Raw genomic sequence first — 21,910 nt, 5'->3', positions numbered from 1 at the left:
AGAATGAGTATGTGAAATGATCAGTGCACAGAGCCCTGTCATGAGTCAAGATTTACATGTGATTTCTGAAGTTTCAAAAGCTCCCCTGCCCTGCCCCATGAAAAATAATCCAGCTCCCTAAACACCAGTTCAACTATCCTTTCCAACTCGCATAAGGTTGTCCCCACCAGAAGCTGAGTTGTCGGAAGAGAAGACCTTGTGTTTTCTGTCATATGGCTCTGAAGAGGGTGGATGGGACACACGACAATTCCAAAGCTACTCTGCCTGCAGACAAAAACAATGTTGTGTTCCCTGTGAGGCTATTGGGAGGGGATGAACCTGACATCTGAACAGATCGAATTTGTACTTTTTATTTTTTAATTCTGAAAGTAAAATAAGACAAATTGCAGTTGGAGGCCATATTGCAGCTGTGCAGTGCATTGCTCAGTATTAGGCAGGCTGCATTACCTCACATAATCGATATCAGCTCTTCATGGATTACTGACTCTGGTGTCTGGAAGTGCACAAGAACTGCACAGGCTAGTAATACTCTAAATTGTATAGGTATTGGAAAATTTAACAGTTGTTCACACTATTCATGTTTAAGTGCTCTACTTAGGCATTCAAATTAAGATGAAGGTTTTCCCAGACTCTGCATACAATTAGTGCAAAAAACCAAGCACCTTCATGTGGTAGTATGAATAACCTTCCCTTAACATTATCCAACTTAGTTACAACAGTACAATATTTACTTGGAAATTTAAAAAGAAGCATCAAAAACAACTGTGGGAAATTTACTAAAATGAGATGCTTTTAATAAAGAGAAAATTAAGATCAGCAAGTCCACGTTAAGAAGTCAGTTTAATAAAATTAAATGGAACTAAGATAAGTTTATCCCAATAACAACTTAGATTTAATTAAGTCTCAAAGTATAGAGTAAGAGAGGAGCAAACAGACCAACAATTCTCAACCTCTCCCACTACAAGTCCATTATCTGTCAGGCTCACAATTCTGCACACCAAAAATAATAATGGCACTTCTGTCAAACTCATACTGCACTCTTATCCACTGCAATCCCACTTCAGCTATTAATTTCTGTGATTTTTTTTAGACACCCACATTGTTAAACAGCCTTTTCAAAGATCACTGCATCTGTATATTGTATGTTACAGAGGCAATCTCATAGATGTTTTATAGTGAAGCAAATTAACATCCCTCTTCCTACTGACTCCCCTGCTTATAGATTCAAGGGTCACGTTAGCCTTCTTTGCCAGAGGAGAACACAATGTTTTCCATTTCTGTTCAGATACCCATGCTGAGATTCATCTGACCAAATGTAGACATTTGGGCTACTCTTCTAGTTGACAAAGAAAAAGGCACTATCAGGGTGTAATTTGTATTATCCTAAAGCAGGCTTCTAAAATATGTCCCATGAATAAGAGTCAAAGTGTGTCCATTTTTCTCCATTTTATTCATAAAGGAACTCTAGAGTAACTATCTCAGATGCCAACATTTACACTGCAGCTGTCTGAGATTTGGTGAAATAAATCATAGCTGTAGATCCCCGTTTCAGATGTGGAACATGTGTTCTACCTTTGCAGTGGTGGTGGATTTTATTTCAATAGGTCTAATTTACCAAGCAATTCCAGTTATTCTGTATTATTTACCTGTCCTCATAAATGTTTATTATTGTCTCAGTCTTTGTCATCCACAAATTTTACTGGCAATGATTTTGCAATTACTTCCAATTCATTCATGAAAATGCCGGGTACTGTAGAAACAGGGTTATTATGGACAAACTCTGAAACTATTTGGTAAGTATTATATATAAGTGATGATTATGGTGATTTAATGTTCAAGTGTGTTGTCAGAACAATCTTTAGAGTGTACATATATTTAGAGTGTATATGTATAAATTCCTGTACTAAGGGAAAAGACACCAAAAAGGCTCAAAGCTTTCATTAGTCATGAACATCACAGCCCAACTGAACTTTTTAAAGACCAATAATGCTCAGAGATCAAGTGTTGGTATTAAAGTTTTTTCTGTTTTACATGCACTCTTTGTGATGAAAACCTAAGCAAATAACATTACAGACAATATTTCCTCTCTCAAAAAGCAGCATACAAGGATGCCAGGCTACTTAGCAAGAAAGCAACATAGTATCTAAAGAGATCTGTCAAAATATAAACAATACAGAGGGCTAAGCAGCTAGACTTCACCATAGCATCTTGCCTGGACCTGGAGACTCTTCAAAGGAAAGGTACATGTATTTAACACATTCTAAAGTCATTTCAGTTAAGTGTTGGTCATTCTGGTTGCTGACCAAAACATTTCCCATATTTATTTTTAAGCTAGGTCCCTTAAATACTACTACCTTTGGTGAAAAAGGAGTCATAATTACACAAAGGGTATCCTAGTTCTTTTCATTGACCTTTCTTTGTACTGTTTTACAAAATCCTTGTGCCGCACACAGCTCGAGCCCCTGGGGATGATCGGCACTTTGCAGGCCCAAGACCTCAATGCCTACTCCCAGTCAAGACGATGGAAGTTGCGGTTTATTCCATGAGCAACAGGACCGAGTTTTGTGTCTGTGACAGCACTGCCTTTATAAACCTCCTAATTTGTGGAGCTTAGAGCTGACTGCAAAATTCCCATCCAAGCTGCATAGGTTACAAGCTGAAATAAAAATTGATTGGACCATGGGAAGAGCAATAAATAGAAGTTCACTATTTATCAACTCATAAAAGCCAGAGGATGGGAGGAAGGGAGGAAAACCAAAGGAAAGTACTTACAGCTCAGCATCAGAGAAATAGGGCCTTATGCCCGACCACCCAAAAATTCTTGGCATGGTTGTAATTGAATTGTAATTTCCAGCATCAGTCAAAAAAAAACCCTGTGGGTAGTTTGGTTACCTGAGGAAGGATACTGTTCAGCCTAATCCCTAGCGACTGTGAGGCTGGTATTTGAGACTTAGACATTACACATTTGTTAAGGTAATCTCTAGGTCTATCTTACCAAACAAACTGACAGCTATAGGGCAGATCTGCTTTATTCCTTAATTCTGCAACCTGTGGAGACACAGAATGCCACCAAGGACATTTAGTGGCTCAAAAGAGATATGTAGGTCCAAAATCCTCAGAATATTTAGGTATTCACAATGCATAATCCAATCCACATTCATCAGTGCATTGAAATATGTACTTAAGTTTAAATGTATGCATACATTCCAGTAAAGTTAATATTTATGCCACTGACTAAACACTTCACTAAGTAGAGGTGTAGTTATTTGTGTATCAAACTTCAATTTATGCTTCAGTGATTTGAAGAATTTGTGCCCATTGAATTATTGGTTCTAACTGAAGATATACTGAAATGAAGTAAGATATTTATTTTGAACACTAATATCAAAACAATTTAATATCTTAATGCAAGATATATCACATGATAAAGTGGTAGCTATAGTAATTACATTTTTTTAATGTATACTGCAATGTAAAATAACAATATTTACTGCAGCATACATTTTCTGAACAAACGGGTATGAAATACAGGGAGTTTAGGGTTTAGAAAAGCACATGCAACATGGTTAAGATCATATGCAGTTGATCAGTCTACTCTATACCTTAAAATATTTGACAGATCTCAAAAGTGAAAGTGGCAATTCCTAGAGTACTGATAAAAATTGACTGCCTAACTCACTAGCATGTTGCTTGAATATTCAGTGTCAGTGCTCAAATCCACACTGACCAGTCTCCAAGTTTTTTAAAGTCATGAATAAAAAAAGGTTGAATTCATTTTGTACAACTGCAGCTCTTAATAGAGCAGAGTGTCTGAAGTTTCCTCCTCTAGAATTTTGCCAACAAATTTAGTCATCCCCTAGCTGAATATTAGTTTCGTATAATCAAGGGTATGCAAATACCTTTTAAAGATGTACAGTGTTTTAGTCATTTCAAGAACTTCTACTTTGGAGTATTATTATTGACTATCCTCTAACTAACACCAATTTAAACTAGTAGAGGTTCTTTCAGTTTTTAAAGGAAGCAGCTAGAAACACTCCATAAGACAAGTGAGTGCTTGAAACAAACTGTTTCCAGTACCTTTCTAGTACTCTATTATTCTGATTCAATAATATGGACATTTTAGTCATTGTCACAAAAAATAGGAAAATGGCCATATCCCCGGGAGTGAAAAAGACATTCTCTAAAATGTCATAATGTCATGGAAACTATTATAAGATTCTTGAATATTTCTCAGGGCCTTTATTTACTGTTTGAATAGCTATCACGCAGCTGGTTCCTGTTGACTGCCATTGTTACAAGCTTTTACATGCATCAGCAATGAACGGTGATCGACCAAGGTGGTTCAAAGCAAGGAGAGGTAGCCTAGATCACAAAAAGTGTAGTGAAAGTTAGGCCTCTTGACTCACATGGGAGCAACTGTTTATGAGATCAGCTAGAACAACAATTTTCCAAAACAGTTTGTGGCAGTAGTAATCTATTTCTTTGTCTCCTGATAAGTACTCTCCACTAAGTGCTTCACTCATTGCTTAAAAACAGACATACTGTTCTCCTAAAATATTTTTCCCAGTCAGATGGATGAGTATCGCCCCTCTGAAAAGCATGCTATCTCAACCCCTCCTTTTTTAAATTTCGTTTCCAGGGGAGGGTTTGGGGTAGAGGAGAAGCAGCTCACTTTGCATGGATCCCCACCTTCATTAACTTAATACAATGTACAAGTAACTGAACTTCACCGTATCTTTCTCCCCTATACCAAATGCCTATTGATTCAAACTGTATTATTAGGCAGTAGCTGGAATCACATCAAAAGCTTTCAAAGCTCAGAAGGACTTCTTTTGTGCATGGGAATGATGCCAACTTAACGTAAAGTTGTACACTAGAAATATTTTGAGAATAAAAATTTAGTTCTCTAGATATTGTCAAAGGAAGTGCAGAAACTTTAGTTTATATCCAACACTCGTCAGCACTGACTAAGACAAAAATTCATGCCTTACCTTTTCTAAAGCAATATGATGCAGCAACATATTTTTCTTAATGATTGTGGTTAGATAAATCTTGGGCAGGGTTGTGATACACTGTTTTACCATGCTCCCCGATTCAAATCACTGTTTGCAGTGTAATCAATGGCTTTCATACAATTCACTGAGCAATCTTGTGGAAAATAACAGGACATCCTGCAATGGGTCAACAAATTACAGAGTCCTCTGCTGTAACTCACATGGCTGAAGTAAATTCAGCCCTTTCAAGCCTGCTGCCTATTACACAACAAAAAGTTCCTATTCATGTCTAAAAATAAAGTTCACAAATGCAAAATTTATAACTACAGCATTAGTTAGTGCATTGTTGTGATATTAATTAAATTACTGGCAAGAAATTGATATGGCACATTGCTTACCACAGCAATTTTTCAATCCAAAGCATTCAGTCTGCAGTTTTACAGTCTCAAAAGTTATAGACTTCCTTGCTATTCAGATGAGCTCATTCTTGCTTTAATAGACCTCAGAGGATATTAGTTAAGGACTGGAATTGATTTAGGCACTGAAGAGCCCGATTTTGTCTTTCTCAATCTATGGTGCTTCCTACGAATTCAGCCAAAGCCCCAAACTTTGAAGAATTACACTGTCAAAAAGAAATTAGAATGAAGTCATGATACCTGATGACCTTGCCACAGGGTCCTAAGTCAATCAATCAATCTCTGAAAAATAAAATTAAAAATAAAATTTGGCTAGTGTCTAGAAGTTTAGAGGCAGCTGACAGGAAAGCCATCTTTCTTCATCTAAATAAGGCTAGAGTGAAAGGTGCACTTCCACAATGTGGCATGGGAAATACTACAAAGACTCATGCTGTTGTTAAGTTTCATACTGAGATATTCTGAAGAATAATTCATCTTTTTAATGTTACTTGTCTAATGGGCATTTCTATATCTATTTTATGGAGGGAGATATGAAACAGGGCTGTACATTACTTACCAAGGATCACAAAACAAATACCAGCAAAAGGCAACAACCACCACCATGTACTGCATGTGTAATATATTGCTCACTAAAAAGGTACAATATCTTTCAAATTGTCTCTGTGTGTTCCATACACATACCTATGTGCATACATATATTCATACAATATTGCTTTTCCCATTAAGACCTGGTTTTGTCCAGTGTAGGTATGTTTCCACTTCACCACACAAAGTAATTGCAGTGAAACAGATCACAGAATACACTGTTACTCCCAGCAAGTAGACAGGCTAAGGAGATTGTTTAGTTCATAGATTTAACAATGGGGCAGATTACCAGATTAAAATCTGGACTACTAGATTAAACATTTTCCAGGCTTTTTTTAACCCATTCTTGACCCATATAAAGTAAAACCATGATCTTACTTCAGGGCTCAGTGTGCACAAGTCTGCTTTACAAAACCAGTCATTACTCCTCTTCTCTGATTGGAATTATCAGAAAACTAGGACAATAGACATAGCAATGTAGCTAATCTTTTGTTTTACCAAGCATTTACACCTACTGTATATGTAATACTTCATTTTAGTTATTTCCAGGCATTGTATGAACAGTAATTGATCGCAGAAAAAATATACTGTAAGAAAGGTAAGATTTATTAGCACAATTTTTCAGCTAAGGAAAATGAAACAAAAAGACGACAAACTGCCCAACATCATAAAGAAAGTATATAGTATACAATCAGCATGGCATTAGGAACCAGAAATTTGGAGTATGAAGAAAGTATATTCAGAATCTGAAGTGAAAGACACAGGATTCACTGACATGAAGGAACATCATAGGAACCACAGTTGAAAAAAGTTGTTTTCCCAGAACAAAAAAAGTTCCTCTGGACTAGTTTTGGGTGATGTCCAATAGGGAATGAGTTTGGAGATGACAAAAGCTTTTGCTAAAATTACTTGAAGATGGCCTATTGCAAAAAATTTCAGTGAGCCAATAAAATTGTGTGCTATTTCAAGTTACTCACAAATTTTCTGATAAAGAGTCCTTTTCCATCTTGTTTTCTTTCTCCATGTTGGTGTGACTCAGAATGTTTGTAGACTTCATAATTGCTATTATTTATAAATCTGGCAGTATCGGAATCACAGCTACACTGTTTTGCAGGATTTTAGACTGTACAGAGTAAAAAGAGTACTCACCCCCTCAAACAGCTGAGAGTCTAGCAGGAGAGGAAACAGTGAAATGGAGGGAGCAAAATATACAGCATGCCAGAAAAGGCTGAAGTTATAATCAGCCCATATATTGTTGGTGTCCTGGTTTGGGCCTTTAAAGGTAAATGGTAAAATTCATTCCTTGTCAGAAAGGGATTTAGCTTACATCCACAGAACTGATGAGAAAAAGGTATTTCCACTTACTTTCTTTTCCTTTTTCTTTAAAATTCATAGCTCATTAGTTACAATATACACTTGGGAAGACAAAGATCCAATCTCCTATTTCTACTTGATTTGGAGCAGGAATCCAGAAAAAAGATATGGTGAACTGTCCGTATCCTGGACACACCTGAACCTCACCCATCGCCTGAAGCACTGACAGAATCGCGGGGTCTCCTTACCCCATAGGGAGTGCTCTGACACCTAGGATGAAATGTCATTCTTGCTCTGATGCAGATATTATTTTGTTCAAAGTGGAAGACTTTCAGCAGGAGAGATTTTGAACCCACAAAACTGAATCCCAGTCAGTCCAGAAAACTCTGCAGTTTAAAGTTGCGACATCTTGTTTTTCTGACTGAAATGGGATCTGAATTAAAATTTATCATATTTCAAGTAAACTACCTAATTCATGGGATTTGAAAAGACTGAACATCCTGCAGAGAAGAAGAAAGTGACTGATAAACAGATCAAGAAAAGGCATCCAAAATCAATATTATTCCCTTAGGTACTACTGATATCAGAAATCACCTTGACAGGCTGAAACACACAAGACCTCATAGCAACCTCAGTGAAAGAGAATACAGAGATTCAAGATCAGATAAAGCAATGACTGGCTTCAATATACATTGAGAAAAAAATCTGTGAACTAGTCTCCCCAAAATCACTGCAGGAAAAGGTGTTTGGAAAATGATTTGTCTGATCTAGTCTTATGTTTTAAAGTACTGCTGTTTCTCTCAGCATATTCTGTCTTCTATATGTTTATTTTAGATTGCTAACCCAGAGTGAGACTTTTCTTATTTCTGTTTATTATGCAGCAGAGACCAAACAGTGGCTGCTACAGGAATGACATCATCTGAAAAAAAGAAATCATAACAGTAATAACTAGTTCTAAGAACAGTCCCAAGGAAGCTGCTGGACACCCAGAAAGGGGGAACACTGCTAGCCAGGCACTTAAATGTAGCTTCTAAAGTCTGAAACAGAGATAAGAGCGGACTCCCTTCCTTCAGCAAAAGAACGTTTCTGCTTAAAACATCTGCCAGAAGATTTACATTTCCTCTTAGATGGCCGGGTCTGAAAGGAATGAGATTCTGCTCCCCTCAGATGAGCAGAAAGCCAGCCTCCCGGGAGAGTGCCACACTCCAACTCCTATGTTGGCTCCAAACATGAACTTGTTGGACCAAATTGACACAGGTTTCACTATTAAGGATCCCCTAAATAAGCAAGCAGTCTGCATACAGCTCTGAACTCACGTCTATTTATAAGAACAGCAGTATCTTTTCCGTGACCTTTGACAACCCAAGTGAGCTCCAGCTGATGGCTGCCAAGTCATGACCAGAGCACACCAAGGCAGTCCTGCAGCAACTGGGAGAGGTAAGTTGTCATGGAAAAATGATCACGGTCCATTTGTCACAGTCTGTGGGACTGCCCTTTGATGGAAAAAAATTACAATGTTGAAAGATGGAAAAAGCCTCAGAAGTCATGTAAGAAATGCTAAGAAGCTGAAGAGGTGATGCCTTTGTTAATGAACAAGAGTCCGGAAATTAGAAGCAGTTGCCTTGTTTTTTACTGTCATTTTTGGCACTAGGAAAAAAAAAAGCCCTCTATCCTTGGCTGTTTGGAAATACATCCCAAGAGGGTAAGATCCTCTGAAAGGGAACAGAATAGAGTTAGACTGACTGTTGGATTTCAGTAACCAATCCAGGGTTTATGTCACTACCAAATGTCTTGCCAGAAGGAAGGAACTGTTAATCAGCCAACCACCTATGGAAAGAATCAGCATTGTGTTCCCGTGGGCTACTAATTACTGCCACTGGCTTTTGTAGGCACTGGTTATACTAATGCTGGGCTGAAAGGCTAGGTGGGTGAAATATGACTGAGCTCTGGCTTGACTTCCTTCTGTAGTTTGCTTTAAAGGCAGTTCTAGTGGCAAAACAGCTAAAAGAAGACGAAGAACGAACAGATGATTTTTAAAACAAACTATTGCACCCTCTGTCTTTTGATAGGAAAGGGATTAAACCAGCATTTTGTTGGAACAAAGTCCTGATTTTTTTTTAGCACACCCTTATTACCTTAGTACTTAGCAAGTACCTTAGAATCATGACTAGAGATACACATGCTCCTACTTTATTCTTTGTTTCGGTCAAGGGGGTTTATGTTCAGTTAGCTGTATGAACAGACTTGTTTTCAACAATCCTATTTAATCCTGCTTCCCGAGCTTCATCTTTTGAATTAATTTGTAGATCTCGTCTTTCATATTGTACTTGGAAATCTTAGTGAGAATGTAAATGCTTGAAAATAAATAAATATTGGGGAAACTGGGACACAAACTTCTGGAACTTGACAATTCAGCAATTTAGAAAGGCACTTCTTAATATAAAATTTTGTATTTCCTGTGTCCTAAATATATGCTCCCTGAGGGAGAGGTGATATTTTTGTACTAACACCAGTACAGTGATCTTACATGAAGCCTTTACATGCTAATTCAAAACAACAGTCAATAATATTTTTCATGTAACAATGCCTCTGTGATTTAAGCACATGTTCTTCAATGGTATTGCTGACACCAAATATGAAGATCAAAGGTGAAAAATGTTGTGCAAATTCTATCCTTGGCCATATTCAAGCATCTCTCAGGAACCTCAGTGAGGCAAATCAACCACAGACATATGCTCTAGCAACTAATTTGATCAACTTATGTCGAGGACCATTTACGTTTTATGTAATTCCTAAAATACAGTTGTGCTGTTTCCTAGGATAGGAAAAGAATGTCAAAACTTCTAGTAGGTTCAGGAACTTATTCAATGTTTTTTTATAAAAGAGTTGGTGGATGTATGGAAGTGCAATACCAGCTAAAGAATTGCAGGTGACATTTTTATGCGGATGTAGATGGCTTGGCTGCTGTTCAGGTGACCTAATTTTGAGAGTCCTTGAGTTGGAAACTGGACTTGTGATGTTCTCTACCAAAACTCAGGATGCAATATAAGTAAGTACTAAGCAAAGCAATAAACTGATTAAACAAATAATGTACTTACTGGCATTATGTTATTATTAGCTTTGGCAACTATCAAATACTGGCCAAATATAAAAATGATTCAGATTCACCCCCATTGCTTTTGACCTTGTAATAAATAAAAGCCTTCCAAAAACCAAGCTAGACTAAAATATTAAATCCTGGCTCCAAAGGAGAAAGACGACTCATAACAAAGTGATTCTATAAGCACAAATCTCCTTGAAATCCTTGGCTGAAAATGTAGAACATGAACAATACTCTGGCTCATGACTGTGGAAAAAACTGTTCTCCATTTAAAATGTTTGTCATCAATGTAATCCCATCTTTAATTACAATTAATGTAAGGGGCTTTTATGTGTTGGAATGGTAATACATTGCCAAGAGTTCAGCTTTTAGGAAGGCACACATTTCCAAATTACAGTGGAGATTGATCTTAAAATGGAGCAAATAATAATGTATAAAGCTGTAAGAGACACAATGAACTGAGGACAATACGGTAGCAATAACTTGAAGTACTGACAGTCAGGAAATATTCTATGAGTGACTTTTAGAAAGAAATGTTTTTTTTCTATCTTTTAGTTACTTTTTTTTTTTCCCCAACTTGGGCCAAACCCAATTAAAAGTATGGTTTAGATTTGTAGCTAGTGCCATGTAATTTGGCAGTAACTGTACTGCCAAAAGGTTTGCCTTAATCTTATCATAACCAGTTTACACTGATGTGTTAGCACTTGCTGCTCTTCCCTTGTCAAATCAGCAGCCAGGCTGCTTGACCAGTTGCTAAAAGAGACTGGGCAGCATTATGGTATGACCTCTTAGAATCAAAATGCAGCTGACAGTGAGGTCCAGGCACCAAAAATTATTTGAGATCCACAGGACCAGCTAGTTGCCACTGTTTGCCTCCGTATTTTCTTATCATTGATGACAGCTATGCACCTAGATTATTACGTGGCTGTGCTCACAGTTGGAGAGGCAGATAAAACACTAGTACTGTATAGCAAGCAGAGATTCACTTTGAAGTCCTTTCATCAGCAGTGACCAGTGAGGAACATTTGGTCTCATGATATGCAATGCAATTGTGACTGCACAGCCATGGACCTCTCCATTTGGTCTAGGGCTGTGTCTGCTCACACTGTGCATGCCAGTATGCATCAGTTGAAGCTGATGCTCAACTACAACAAAAAAGATCAAGTGACTGTGAATCTTAAAGTCACTGCTGGTGTCGGAGTGAATTTTGCTGTTTTATATAGCTGTGACATGAAATATTACAGTAAATGAGAAATAAAGAATATTTCTTCATAGACAAGTTGCCTCTTGAGACTTGAAATATTAGAAAAAGCCCTCGCAGAATCACGTAACCTAGAATGGCAAGAGAGCACTTTGACACACTACTTTTGTTTGTATGCATAGCTAAACTGTGTGATTGTAGTATGATGTAGCCACTATCCGAGTTTAATTAATTTTAGCACAAATAACAGTGAAGAAGCAGTGACACTGGCTGTTAAGATATATTTGTCTACAGCAGCAGACATAGAGAAATGCTTGAAGTGATCTGCATAAACTAATTTTACCGACAATCTGGATGTTAGCATGCTGAAACCTACATAGTTGCAACTGCACTTTGCTATCCATGGCAGCTAGCACAGAAACGTAATCATGTGATTCTTGATTTTGTGTTTGTGTATACTTCATGGAGCAGCATAATTTATCTCACCCAACTTTATCTGTCTAAAGTGTGGGTATTTACTTGAAGGCATTCCTTTAACCTCTTTTATTTATTTATTTATTTATTCCAGTTTTCATAAATTTCTACTGCAAGACAGCATGAATGAGCTGCTTGTCTTTTCTTTGGGTATAGGGGAAGGCTAAAAACTGTCTTAGATTAAATGCCTAACTAAAGTTAGGAGAAATTTTTAGCATTTTGTAGGATAAAACTGTTATTTGCTCATGTAGATGTCTCTGAGGTTAATTGTTTTAACACAGCACTAGGATACCACATGGCAATGGGAACTGCATAAAGCACACAACTAAACCTCAAACCATTCCACTTCAAGGAATTGTTCTCATTGAAACAGCACTTAAAGCTAAAAGACCTTAGAAAATGCAGCATCTTTCTTTATTATCCTTTGGACATCAGAATACTCAGCAGAAGTACAAATTGCCATCTTCATGCTGATTTGGGAAAAACTGAGCAAAACAGAGCTCCACGCAACATCCACAAAAATGGTCCCTGATTTAGACAGACTGATCTGGTTTCTAGCCAAAAATCTGTTCAGCTCCAATTGGAGCAGTAGCTTCTCACTAATTATGAAAAATAAGGGCAGGGTCTTAGAAAACACAAAGGTTGCTTTGGCATAAAATGAATTACCCAAGGTCACCTACAAAGTCAATAACTGACTTGAGAACAGAAACTTGATACCATCTTCTTCCTTCACTTGGGCATATAAGATTAAATGAATATTAGAAAATATAGCAGGAGACATGAATTTCATTGATAAGAAACTTGCGAAGTATTTTTATAAATATGAATAAATAAGCATAAATGTAACTAAGTACTAATACATATAAGATTTATATGTCCTTCATATAAACTTTAATGTATATTTCCCACAGGATTCTCAGGATCACTTTTAAAACATTACAAAAGCTGTAGAATAAAAGCTGAAATGGAAATGACTTGACTTATAGTTTTACTGTAAATTGATGTGTGCATCTCAGGAGTGATTCCTCTGCTTTCACTGGTCCCTAGTATGTGCTCAGCAGCTGGCAGGCACACTCAGCAAGGCTGGAATTTGGGAGTAACAAGAAACTATGATCTCTATAAGCGTTTGCTAGGAAAAGGATTCTACCTTTTTTGATGAGATGACTACAACTGAAAAAATCCCCAACACCCAAGAACTTACTTGAAGGCATAAAGCATTTCTTAGCCAAACTGGAATTTGCATTTTTACCTATAACAAAGGTTTATGAGATGGATTGCTGTTGACTAAGCCATCGTATTTGCAAAACAATGTTGTAATATGTGAATTTACTGTTAGCTGATTATATTTATTGAATCACAATGTTGAATCTGCCACCCTTGATGACCCAAAGTTGCAGCCATTGCCTATTCTGTTGACAAAGACTTTGCCTTTTAAAAATTTTCCAAGATGTCTTGGAAATTTGTCTCAGTATCAGGGGGAATTCAGCAGGGATATTATTGAATAATTTTGCCAACAGATAACATTTAAGCAACTAAATCCAGCCATTCTGTAATTTAAGAAGAACAATTTCAGAAAATATTATCTCCCACTGTAGTTGCAGTGCTACATGCCTCTCAGCTTACCAACAGCGACTGAGATCAATGAGAAAAAAAAAATATTCCATGTTTCCAAGTTAGTCACGTAAAGAGTTGTATTTATGAAAATCTCTGTCACAGAGAAATGAAATGCAGCACTATGAAGACTGCTGCAGACTATATCTAATATCCTAGACTGAAGCTGAGGATAAAGATCATAGGCATCAATAGACAAAGTTGACATGGTGTTCCTAGCCTTTCACAGACCTCTTTACATGGTAACAAGCAGGAAACAACAGAATTTCAGCATGCAGTCACAAAAAGCTTTCCAAACATTTTGCAATATCATCCCCACAGGGAATTTTGTCAATGGGCAAAAAGGATCTATAGAACATGAACTCTAACACAGTTAAAAATTTCAAAGAGGAAAAATCATTAATTAATTTTAACCTATGTATGAGACTATTGTTTTCATCAATATATGCACATATAATTTCACTCACTACAATATTTTTTGATGTTGTATGTTGTCTCTTACAGTGAAGTGTATTCCAGCCTGTGGATCTTGTTTCTTAAAACATTCCACATGCTGAATGGTCTTTACACCACTTGTCTACCCTTTCACAAATTGTTAAGCGATCATTAGAGATTCTTTAGCCTGATTATTTTTCTTAATCCTCACTGCATCTGTGAGGATGCCATTCCCCAAAACTAATCTAATATTTCATGGCACTTGAGTGAGCATCTTTAAAAGAAAGACAAAAAGAGGTCTTCACTTCCCTTCACTGCCTCCGAGTAGCACTGCAGCAATCTTTATCAGGCACAGAATGCCAACAACTTTTGCACGTGGACAGGAATTAATTTAGCATTATGTCATAAACCTGAAACTTTCCTGTGTTCTCTTTTTTGAACTACTTACTGATGAATCCAAGGGTACATTATGTATTCAATGGGTGTACTTCGGCTTGAACAAAACCACACATGCACAACTGTCCTACCCAACGCAGAGAGTAAACTTTGGGTTTCTTTTTTCTTTTTTGCTGTACAGCAATTATGTCATGAATTATATCATGCTCCTTGGAATCACTTTTTCATCAATACCTTTCTTACCATTTCTAATCTACTGGGAACACATTTAGCTATGGCATGTGACTCACCCAAAACAGGTGTTTGTGAAAATAAGAACAAGTGTACATATAACTAGAGAGACAAAGTGCAGAGACGGCTATGAAGCCAGCCTTATTTTGCATATTCTGTTTGATCTCTTATCAGGCTTGCAGCCAAAATTGTTCTGGCCAGGCTGTATAAATATGAAGCAACCCAGAATATAATTAAACCAGGCTAGGCTAGGTTGAACCCTAGTAAAAGGTCATGCTGAACAAAATTTTATCTACTACAACTACTGACCTGCTACTCCAAGAACTTGTGAAAGAGAGCATAAAAACTATGAACACTCATCCAAGGAGGTTCACCACTCTTTCTAACAACTGCTGAATATGCCTGGTAGTTCTTGAAAATTTTTGATGCGGGTATGTGTCAGAATTAATTTAATATTATTATGAGGATAAGCACAGCCTTCCTGTAGCATCAGACACATGGCTTCGGGTAAAGTTCCAGGATTATTCTTTTGAATAGAAAAAAAAAAATTCCTTTCCTTTCAGCTTAAAGTCATGTTAACTCTCATGTTCAGAGGTCCTTGAATCTCAAAATGATCTGAACCACATCTTGGAACTGAAAGTGGTTCCTAGCTTTATGAACAATTCATGTTTTAGCAAGAAATTCTTCTTATCATGTTGTCAACATTTCCTGCTTTTCTTTCCTTCACGGTTGTCTTTCATAGCAACACAAACAGCACTGAGGGCAGAGGTCATTTTCTTCTCTATTCTGGCCATTCAATTAGTAGCAAGAGATAAGTTTTACATAAAGGAAGGGAAGCTGCTGACAGGCCTTGGAAAATTCTGTTTCATTGGCAAGGAATTTCTTCACTCAACCTACCTTTTCTTGATTCTGGCAGAGAAGACAGTCACATTCAAAGCAATACTGGCGCATCAGTTGCTTTTGGCGTTCACTGGTGGGCATCAGTGATTCAATATAGCTGATGGTGAGCTGTGTGCAGTACATACAAACACAGAGTTGGTATATTTTACAAAAGTTCCATACTTGGTGTATGTTGGATACAACATTTTTCCAGCATAAAATAAAATTTTATCTTAATAGATGATTTCCCAGAAGAAATTGACTACTTTACAAAGGGCAGAAAAAAACACCAAAAATAATTTCCATAGAGGAACACTTTTTCACATTTCCAGATCAATATTGTTTGAAATTATTAATCCCCCCAAAACTATCACTATTTCAACTTTTCATGCTAATTTGGAAGAAAAACAAAAAAGAAGAGAGAGAGAAAGAAGAGAGGGGAAAGAGAGAGGGGAAGCTCAGAATCTGAATTCCCTGTGCATGAAATTTCATTTTCTGTCTAGTTCCAAAGTTTAAGTGTGTATTTAGCACTGGTGTTATACAACATCCAACTATCTCAAAAAATTTTGTCTCAGGGAAGCCCCTACTTTCTTGCAAATATATGTTTGAGCCCGAGGAAAGCTCCTCTTATATCATACCCATCTTCAGTACGTCTGCGATGTTTCCTTTGTGACCAAGCAAGCACAAAAGCATTGCAGTCAAAGTTGTTGACAAGAAAATTTATTAAAATGACAAAAGAAAATGCTTACGTTTGTGCCACTTTCAACTCCTCATTCTGTATGGAGTGAATTCCAATGAACTACAGAGAAGTCTGTAGTTTGTTCACTTTGATGCCTGCCAGAAGGAATTTTACAGGGCTAACCATTTGTAGAGTTCTTCAAATGATTAAAGTGCTGCACAGGCACAAACTAATGATAAGGGAAAGAATATAACAAAATAACAGCCCAGCTCAGACCAGCATTCAGTCATACATGCTATTGAGTGATTACACTATACGCCCAACACACTTTGAAACACTCCAGAGAGGTCAGAGCTAAAAAATTCAGGTCACATTATTTCATCCTGAGCCTAGACACTTCAACTAATTGGAAGGATTTTCACATGGTTCTCAGTTAAATCATGAGAGTCCACTCAAAGAAATTACAGGAAAACCTGACCAATTTGTAGTAATGACTATGAAATCCATTGTCAGAATCTGCATTTTGCAAATTAGTGAGTATTCTAATTAAATAAGCAATTAACAGGCAACTAAAACAATGCCTGCATTTTTTTTCATTTATTATTACAGTGTAATTTGATTACATATTGAAGCAGGACTGTATTAAAAGAAGACTACTAAGATGACAAAGTCAAGCATTTAAAATGATCATAAGCAGAAAGCCTGTGGAAAAAAATAAATATGGTCTCATAATTGAAGATTAATAGTATAATCAATGAAAGACAGAAATTAAAGTTCCACAGATAATCAAAAGTTAGAAAGTGTGAGAACTTTGTTAGGTTTTGCATTCTATACAGTATTGTTCTTTGCATGCCTGTGCAGCTTGTGCATGCCTGAGCCGAGAGGGGATTAGTTTCACCACTGTTGGTTCACAGCGGAACAGTCTGTACTAATCATTTACACAGGAGCTGTAGGCTTCCCTCTGAGCTTTCTGTGGTGAATGGATGAAAATTGTTTTCCGTATTTCTTTTCCACTCTTTTCTCCCAAGCTTGATCTCTTCTGCCTCATTCTCTCCAATCTGTCCCTCTTCTCACTCTCTGTCTTCTCTGCCCCTGGACATGAGTATCATTTTCCAGTCTTATTCTCCACACCCGGTTATCTAAACCTGGCTTCCAGCCCTCAGTTCTAGCTCCTTACATAGCCATTCTTAGTACAATGGGCCAATTTCATCATCCTACCAGTCCCAGATCTGCCCTTCTGCCTCGCCTGAATGCCTCGTCTTACACCTTTTCCCCATATTTGATCACTAACACCCTTACTCAAGTTAACAAGTTAACAGTCCTTGTTGCACTGCTCTGGTTTCTCAATCATCTTCAGTAACCCCACCAACTTTGTCCTCATTTCTTTCTCCAGCTGGTCCTACTCTGCATCCTCCCTGGTGTGGTAAGAAAGATCTGTATCCCTTCCTTCCCACAAAGCAGCTTCCAGCCAAGCTGTAGTCCTAACCTCATCCTTCAGCCATTCCAAGCCCAGTTTCCCTCTCCCATCACGAGCCTGTGACCTTCATGTCTCCTTGCAACTTGCAAGTGTTTTCTGCCAAATTCATTCCGTACACTGGCTTATCCCGTCTCTTATCCTCTGCATAAACATCACTGGTTCTGACCCATGTCCTACTGGGCTTTAGGTTCAGGTGGCATCCAGCAGTAAAAGGGATTTAATCAAGTTCAGGCACAGTGCAAGACAGTAGCAATCATCTGGGAAAAATCATGCACGTGACATTAGTCTATTCTTTGCCAAAATACTTAAGACAATGGTTTAAACCCTATCATTACTGTTGAACCCATCATTAGGCAGGGTTCAGTTCTAATACTGCAAAACAAACACATAGCCAACATAGAACACGCTTTATCTATCTTCAGCCTACAGGCTTCATCCCTTTGTCTCTCTTCATTTTTGGCCTTTTTTTTTTTCCCCCATTCATGTTGCAGAAACCTTGGAAGTAGAAACAAGTTTGAAACGAGTAATTTCTTTTTGAGAGGTTACCAAACAGTTGTGGATATGAACAGTCACGTAACAACCTGCCTGGATTAGAGCATATGACTCGGCAGAAGGAGGAGGAGGACAAGAGGCTTCATCACACTGATACCTCCTTTTAGTGTTTTAACAACTTAGGGTTTCTCTTGCTGTCAGAGGCCCAAGTCCAAATTCCCAGTCCTGCCAGCAGAAATCCGTAAGTGAAAAAATGTTTGTAGCTGGCAGACTGAGTGGGAAAATGTAATTAGAATATTTAGAAACATGACCAACCTAACGGTGACTACGTCTATACTAATCATTTAATCGTTTAAACATAAAAATTCTGTATTCAAGTCTCTTTCCTACACTTGTTTTAATTTTGGATCCCTTCATTAGATGCAAGGCTCATTTAACTTGTACATATTTAGGAAATATGCCCGTTTATCAAAGGTTGTCTTAATGGTATTTGCATGTGGGATGTATGGTATTAATTAAAACATTATTTCAGCTGACCAAAGCTTGCCTCTTTATTGCATCACTTATAAAGAATGCAGTAAATCTTTTGCCCCGAACTGGGGAATATATATTAAATAACATGTAAGAAGGCAGGGAATTATTTAACATCCATGAGACTTATTGACTCTCAAGACTTTCTCCTTAGAAATTCAGCACTGTCTCAGACCTGCTTCTTGCTCTGACACAGAAATTCTTTAACCATGGGTATGGTGGTTAGTTTCTTATGTTCCTCATCTGCCAAATGAGGTGGACACAATTTTCCAGTACTGCCATGCTGCAGTGGACTTAATTTATGTTTTTTGTAACAGACTATAAGCTACAAAATTTCTAGACAGAGGATTCTGTAGAAATTTAAAATCAATTATTTTAATGCAAACGGCAGGGGAAAAAGTGAGTCCTCTTGTTTTTGCACTCATGGGTCTCGGGGTCTTAGGGAGGGTTGTATACAAAAATCTGTTCCTGAGACGGAGTTATATAAGTGGCGAACAGCCTGTGCTCTTTCTGTTTTGGTATATATGATCAAAATGCCTTCTAACTCAAGGAAAAATTTGGTTTTAAAAAATGTAATGTGACAAAATGTAATGTGTCAAACATACACAGATATAAAACTTCTCCTCACATAATTATAATAACAGAAATATTACACATCCTGGTTGAAATCTATCATGAAGATAGATTTAATTGCTGGTCATCTGAAATTATTATTTGTATTTAGCATTAATTTTAAAAATTAGTTGCTCTGTAAGAGTACGGTCTGTTATGTGACTTTCTGCAAAAAGATACAAATTTGCTCTAACTGAACTCTGAAGCTGATGAGAAGCCATGCACCCATTTTGGAGCAGAACTGGACCTCAGCTAATGCATCCTGCCTCTCAGCAGGAGTAACTGATTTGAGCTATGCATGAACTAACCATAGCTATATAACTTCTGACTGGAGAACAGGCAAAATGAGTTCGTGTCTGCCTGAAAAACACCAGGTAGACACAGTAATTAACAAAAAGTCAATTGAAATTATAGCACACACCTTGATGCTGTTTAAAGTGGTTACTTAAGGGTAGGGAAATGATGATGACCTCTTCAGAGCAGGCTGCTTGTCTTTTTGAGAAAGTGAATTAGCTGATAGGCTACCTTATCACTGAAGGAGCCCTGGTGATCCCTAGGTGAATAATTTTTGCTTTCTTATAATCCTTCCCAATATCTTACCTTTCTTTGCAATACTTAAATTTCATTTTTGCAAAGAAGAAAGTGCAAGAAAAGGAAATCTTTGTATGCTGTCAAAGTAACATCACCTAAAGTTACAAAAGCTGTGATAGTCAGCACTACAACTAACATTATCTTGAGGAGCAAAAAGGTGTTATAATTAGTTTTGAGCTGCTGGAAGCAAGTTTCAGAAAGTCCTGTAGTCCCCACAAAAATCTATTATTTCTTTCTTCTTGCTATTAGATTAAACTATGCTCAAAAATGTGGTACAGAGTAGAGTCTACAGAGTGTTAGGAGACCCTTTCTAGCCACCTCAACCCCCAATCTATGCATGGAGATCAATAGTTGCTCCCAAGCCTTGTCCTCCTTTCACTTCTTTTGTCCTCTCCTCTGCTCCCTATCTGTTTCATTCCCTTTATGCCAGCTGCAGGACAGAAAACACTTAAATTTAGTGGTGATCATTACCAGCTGTTCAAGCACTAGAATTTGGGGTATTAGCATAGACCCATCCTGCCTTATATGAATTATAACAGTCAGAGCAAGGGTGGGGAAGAAGAAAAAGAAAGGCTACCAAACTTGAAGGAAGTTTCCTGTCAATCAGAGCCAAATTTTAACTTTAAGAATTCTACATTTAATGAGGATTATAAATGTCATTTAAACAGACAAATACGTTATATAATGATAGAAATGAAAGCTGTTATTTTGAACATCAACTAAAGCATTCACTGGCAAAAGCCAATGGGAACTTAGTGTGTTTTTGTTCAAACTTGTGTAACTTTCTGCCCTCAAAGAGCATGCAATTCCATAGAACCACATTAGTTTAAAATTCAAATAATATACCTAAAAATAAATCTGAACTTTTGGTTTCCAAAGCAAAATTTAAGGACCAGACACTTCTCCATCTTGCCAGCTCTCAGTATTTTATTACGATTTCTGCAATACACTTTGTTTTCTTAAAGCTTCAACTTGGGAAACCATTCAATTATACATGAATCCCTTCTTTCAATGCCTACAAAAAAGTAACATTCATGACTCATGATTTCTTAGTGCTTCAGGACAGACAACACTGTCTTTGCCACAAAAAAAGGCCTAGATGGCTAGAATTTTTGTGTATGATTTTAGGAGTGATTAGTTTTCCAAATATGCAGTTACACCAAATTTAGCACTTGCATTCTATAAGGATTCAGGCAAACATTTTCTGGCTCAGAAGTCCTAATTTTCTACTGCCTGAGATACATTGTGGCCTTTGGATTTGAACAAATTTCAAAGCCCAAAACAAAATTCCATTAAAAACCGCTAAATGCCACACACTTTCCTGTCAAAAACATGCAAAGCCAACAAAATCTGCCTAGACATGAGACTAAAACTGAACTGAAACAACTTCCATCAGGACATAAAAACTTTTTCAGGTTCTCATAATCTTGCATGCTTTTTATCATTGACTTGATAAATATGATTACTGTGTATAGCATGAGCACTCTAAAGTGTGGTTGGGGCATAAATGTTATTCTTGAATAAATCTATCTGTATCACACTGCAGCAGCTACACCCAATGTAATATCTCTTCTGGTTTAAAACCAAAATCAGGTCTACTGGTGCGTCCCTCTTTATATAATTGTGAGTTGACCACAATGGCCAGTCACCTCAACTCCCTGTGTCTCTGTTTTCCCTGTGATTATAGGTGGTCAACAGCTCCTTAACATGAGTAAATTGTTGTAGTGTCCTCTGATAGAAAGCACTACAAATGTGCAAAAATATTTTTGCTTCTCACTGGCCTAGTGAACACATCATATTTCTGTGGTTGATACTTTCCTGGCAAGGGTCCAGAAGCCCTGTCAAGTTTGCTCCTATATGGATAATAAAGCCATAGTCATATAGCATAGCTT

At 37.3% G+C, this 21,910-nt stretch overlaps 1 protein-coding gene across 3 annotated transcripts in view; it reads right to left on the bottom strand.

Moving 5' to 3' along the window:
- The window catches only part of SMYD3 (SET and MYND domain containing 3), a 424,868-nt gene that overhangs the window by 59,672 nt on the left and 343,286 nt on the right, over positions 1-21,910 (bottom strand). For all 3 annotated transcript variants that reach the window (XM_087775169.1, XM_087775166.1, XM_087775167.1), the window contains one exon: positions 15,655-15,765. In XM_087775169.1, coding sequence (XP_087631295.1) covers positions 15,655-15,765 — 111 coding nt within the window. The remainder of the gene's footprint in view (positions 1-15,654; positions 15,766-21,910) is intronic.

This window comes from Nipponia nippon, unplaced genomic scaffold (assembly GCF_047370975.1).
Source record: "Nipponia nippon isolate SJK-2023a ecotype South Korea unplaced genomic scaffold, ASM4737097v1 scaffold_4, whole genome shotgun sequence".
Classification (NCBI taxonomy): domain Eukaryota; kingdom Metazoa; phylum Chordata; class Aves; order Pelecaniformes; family Threskiornithidae; genus Nipponia; species Nipponia nippon.
Note: the sequence above shows the minus strand (reverse complement) of the source record. Positions and strands in the feature narration are given on the sequence as shown.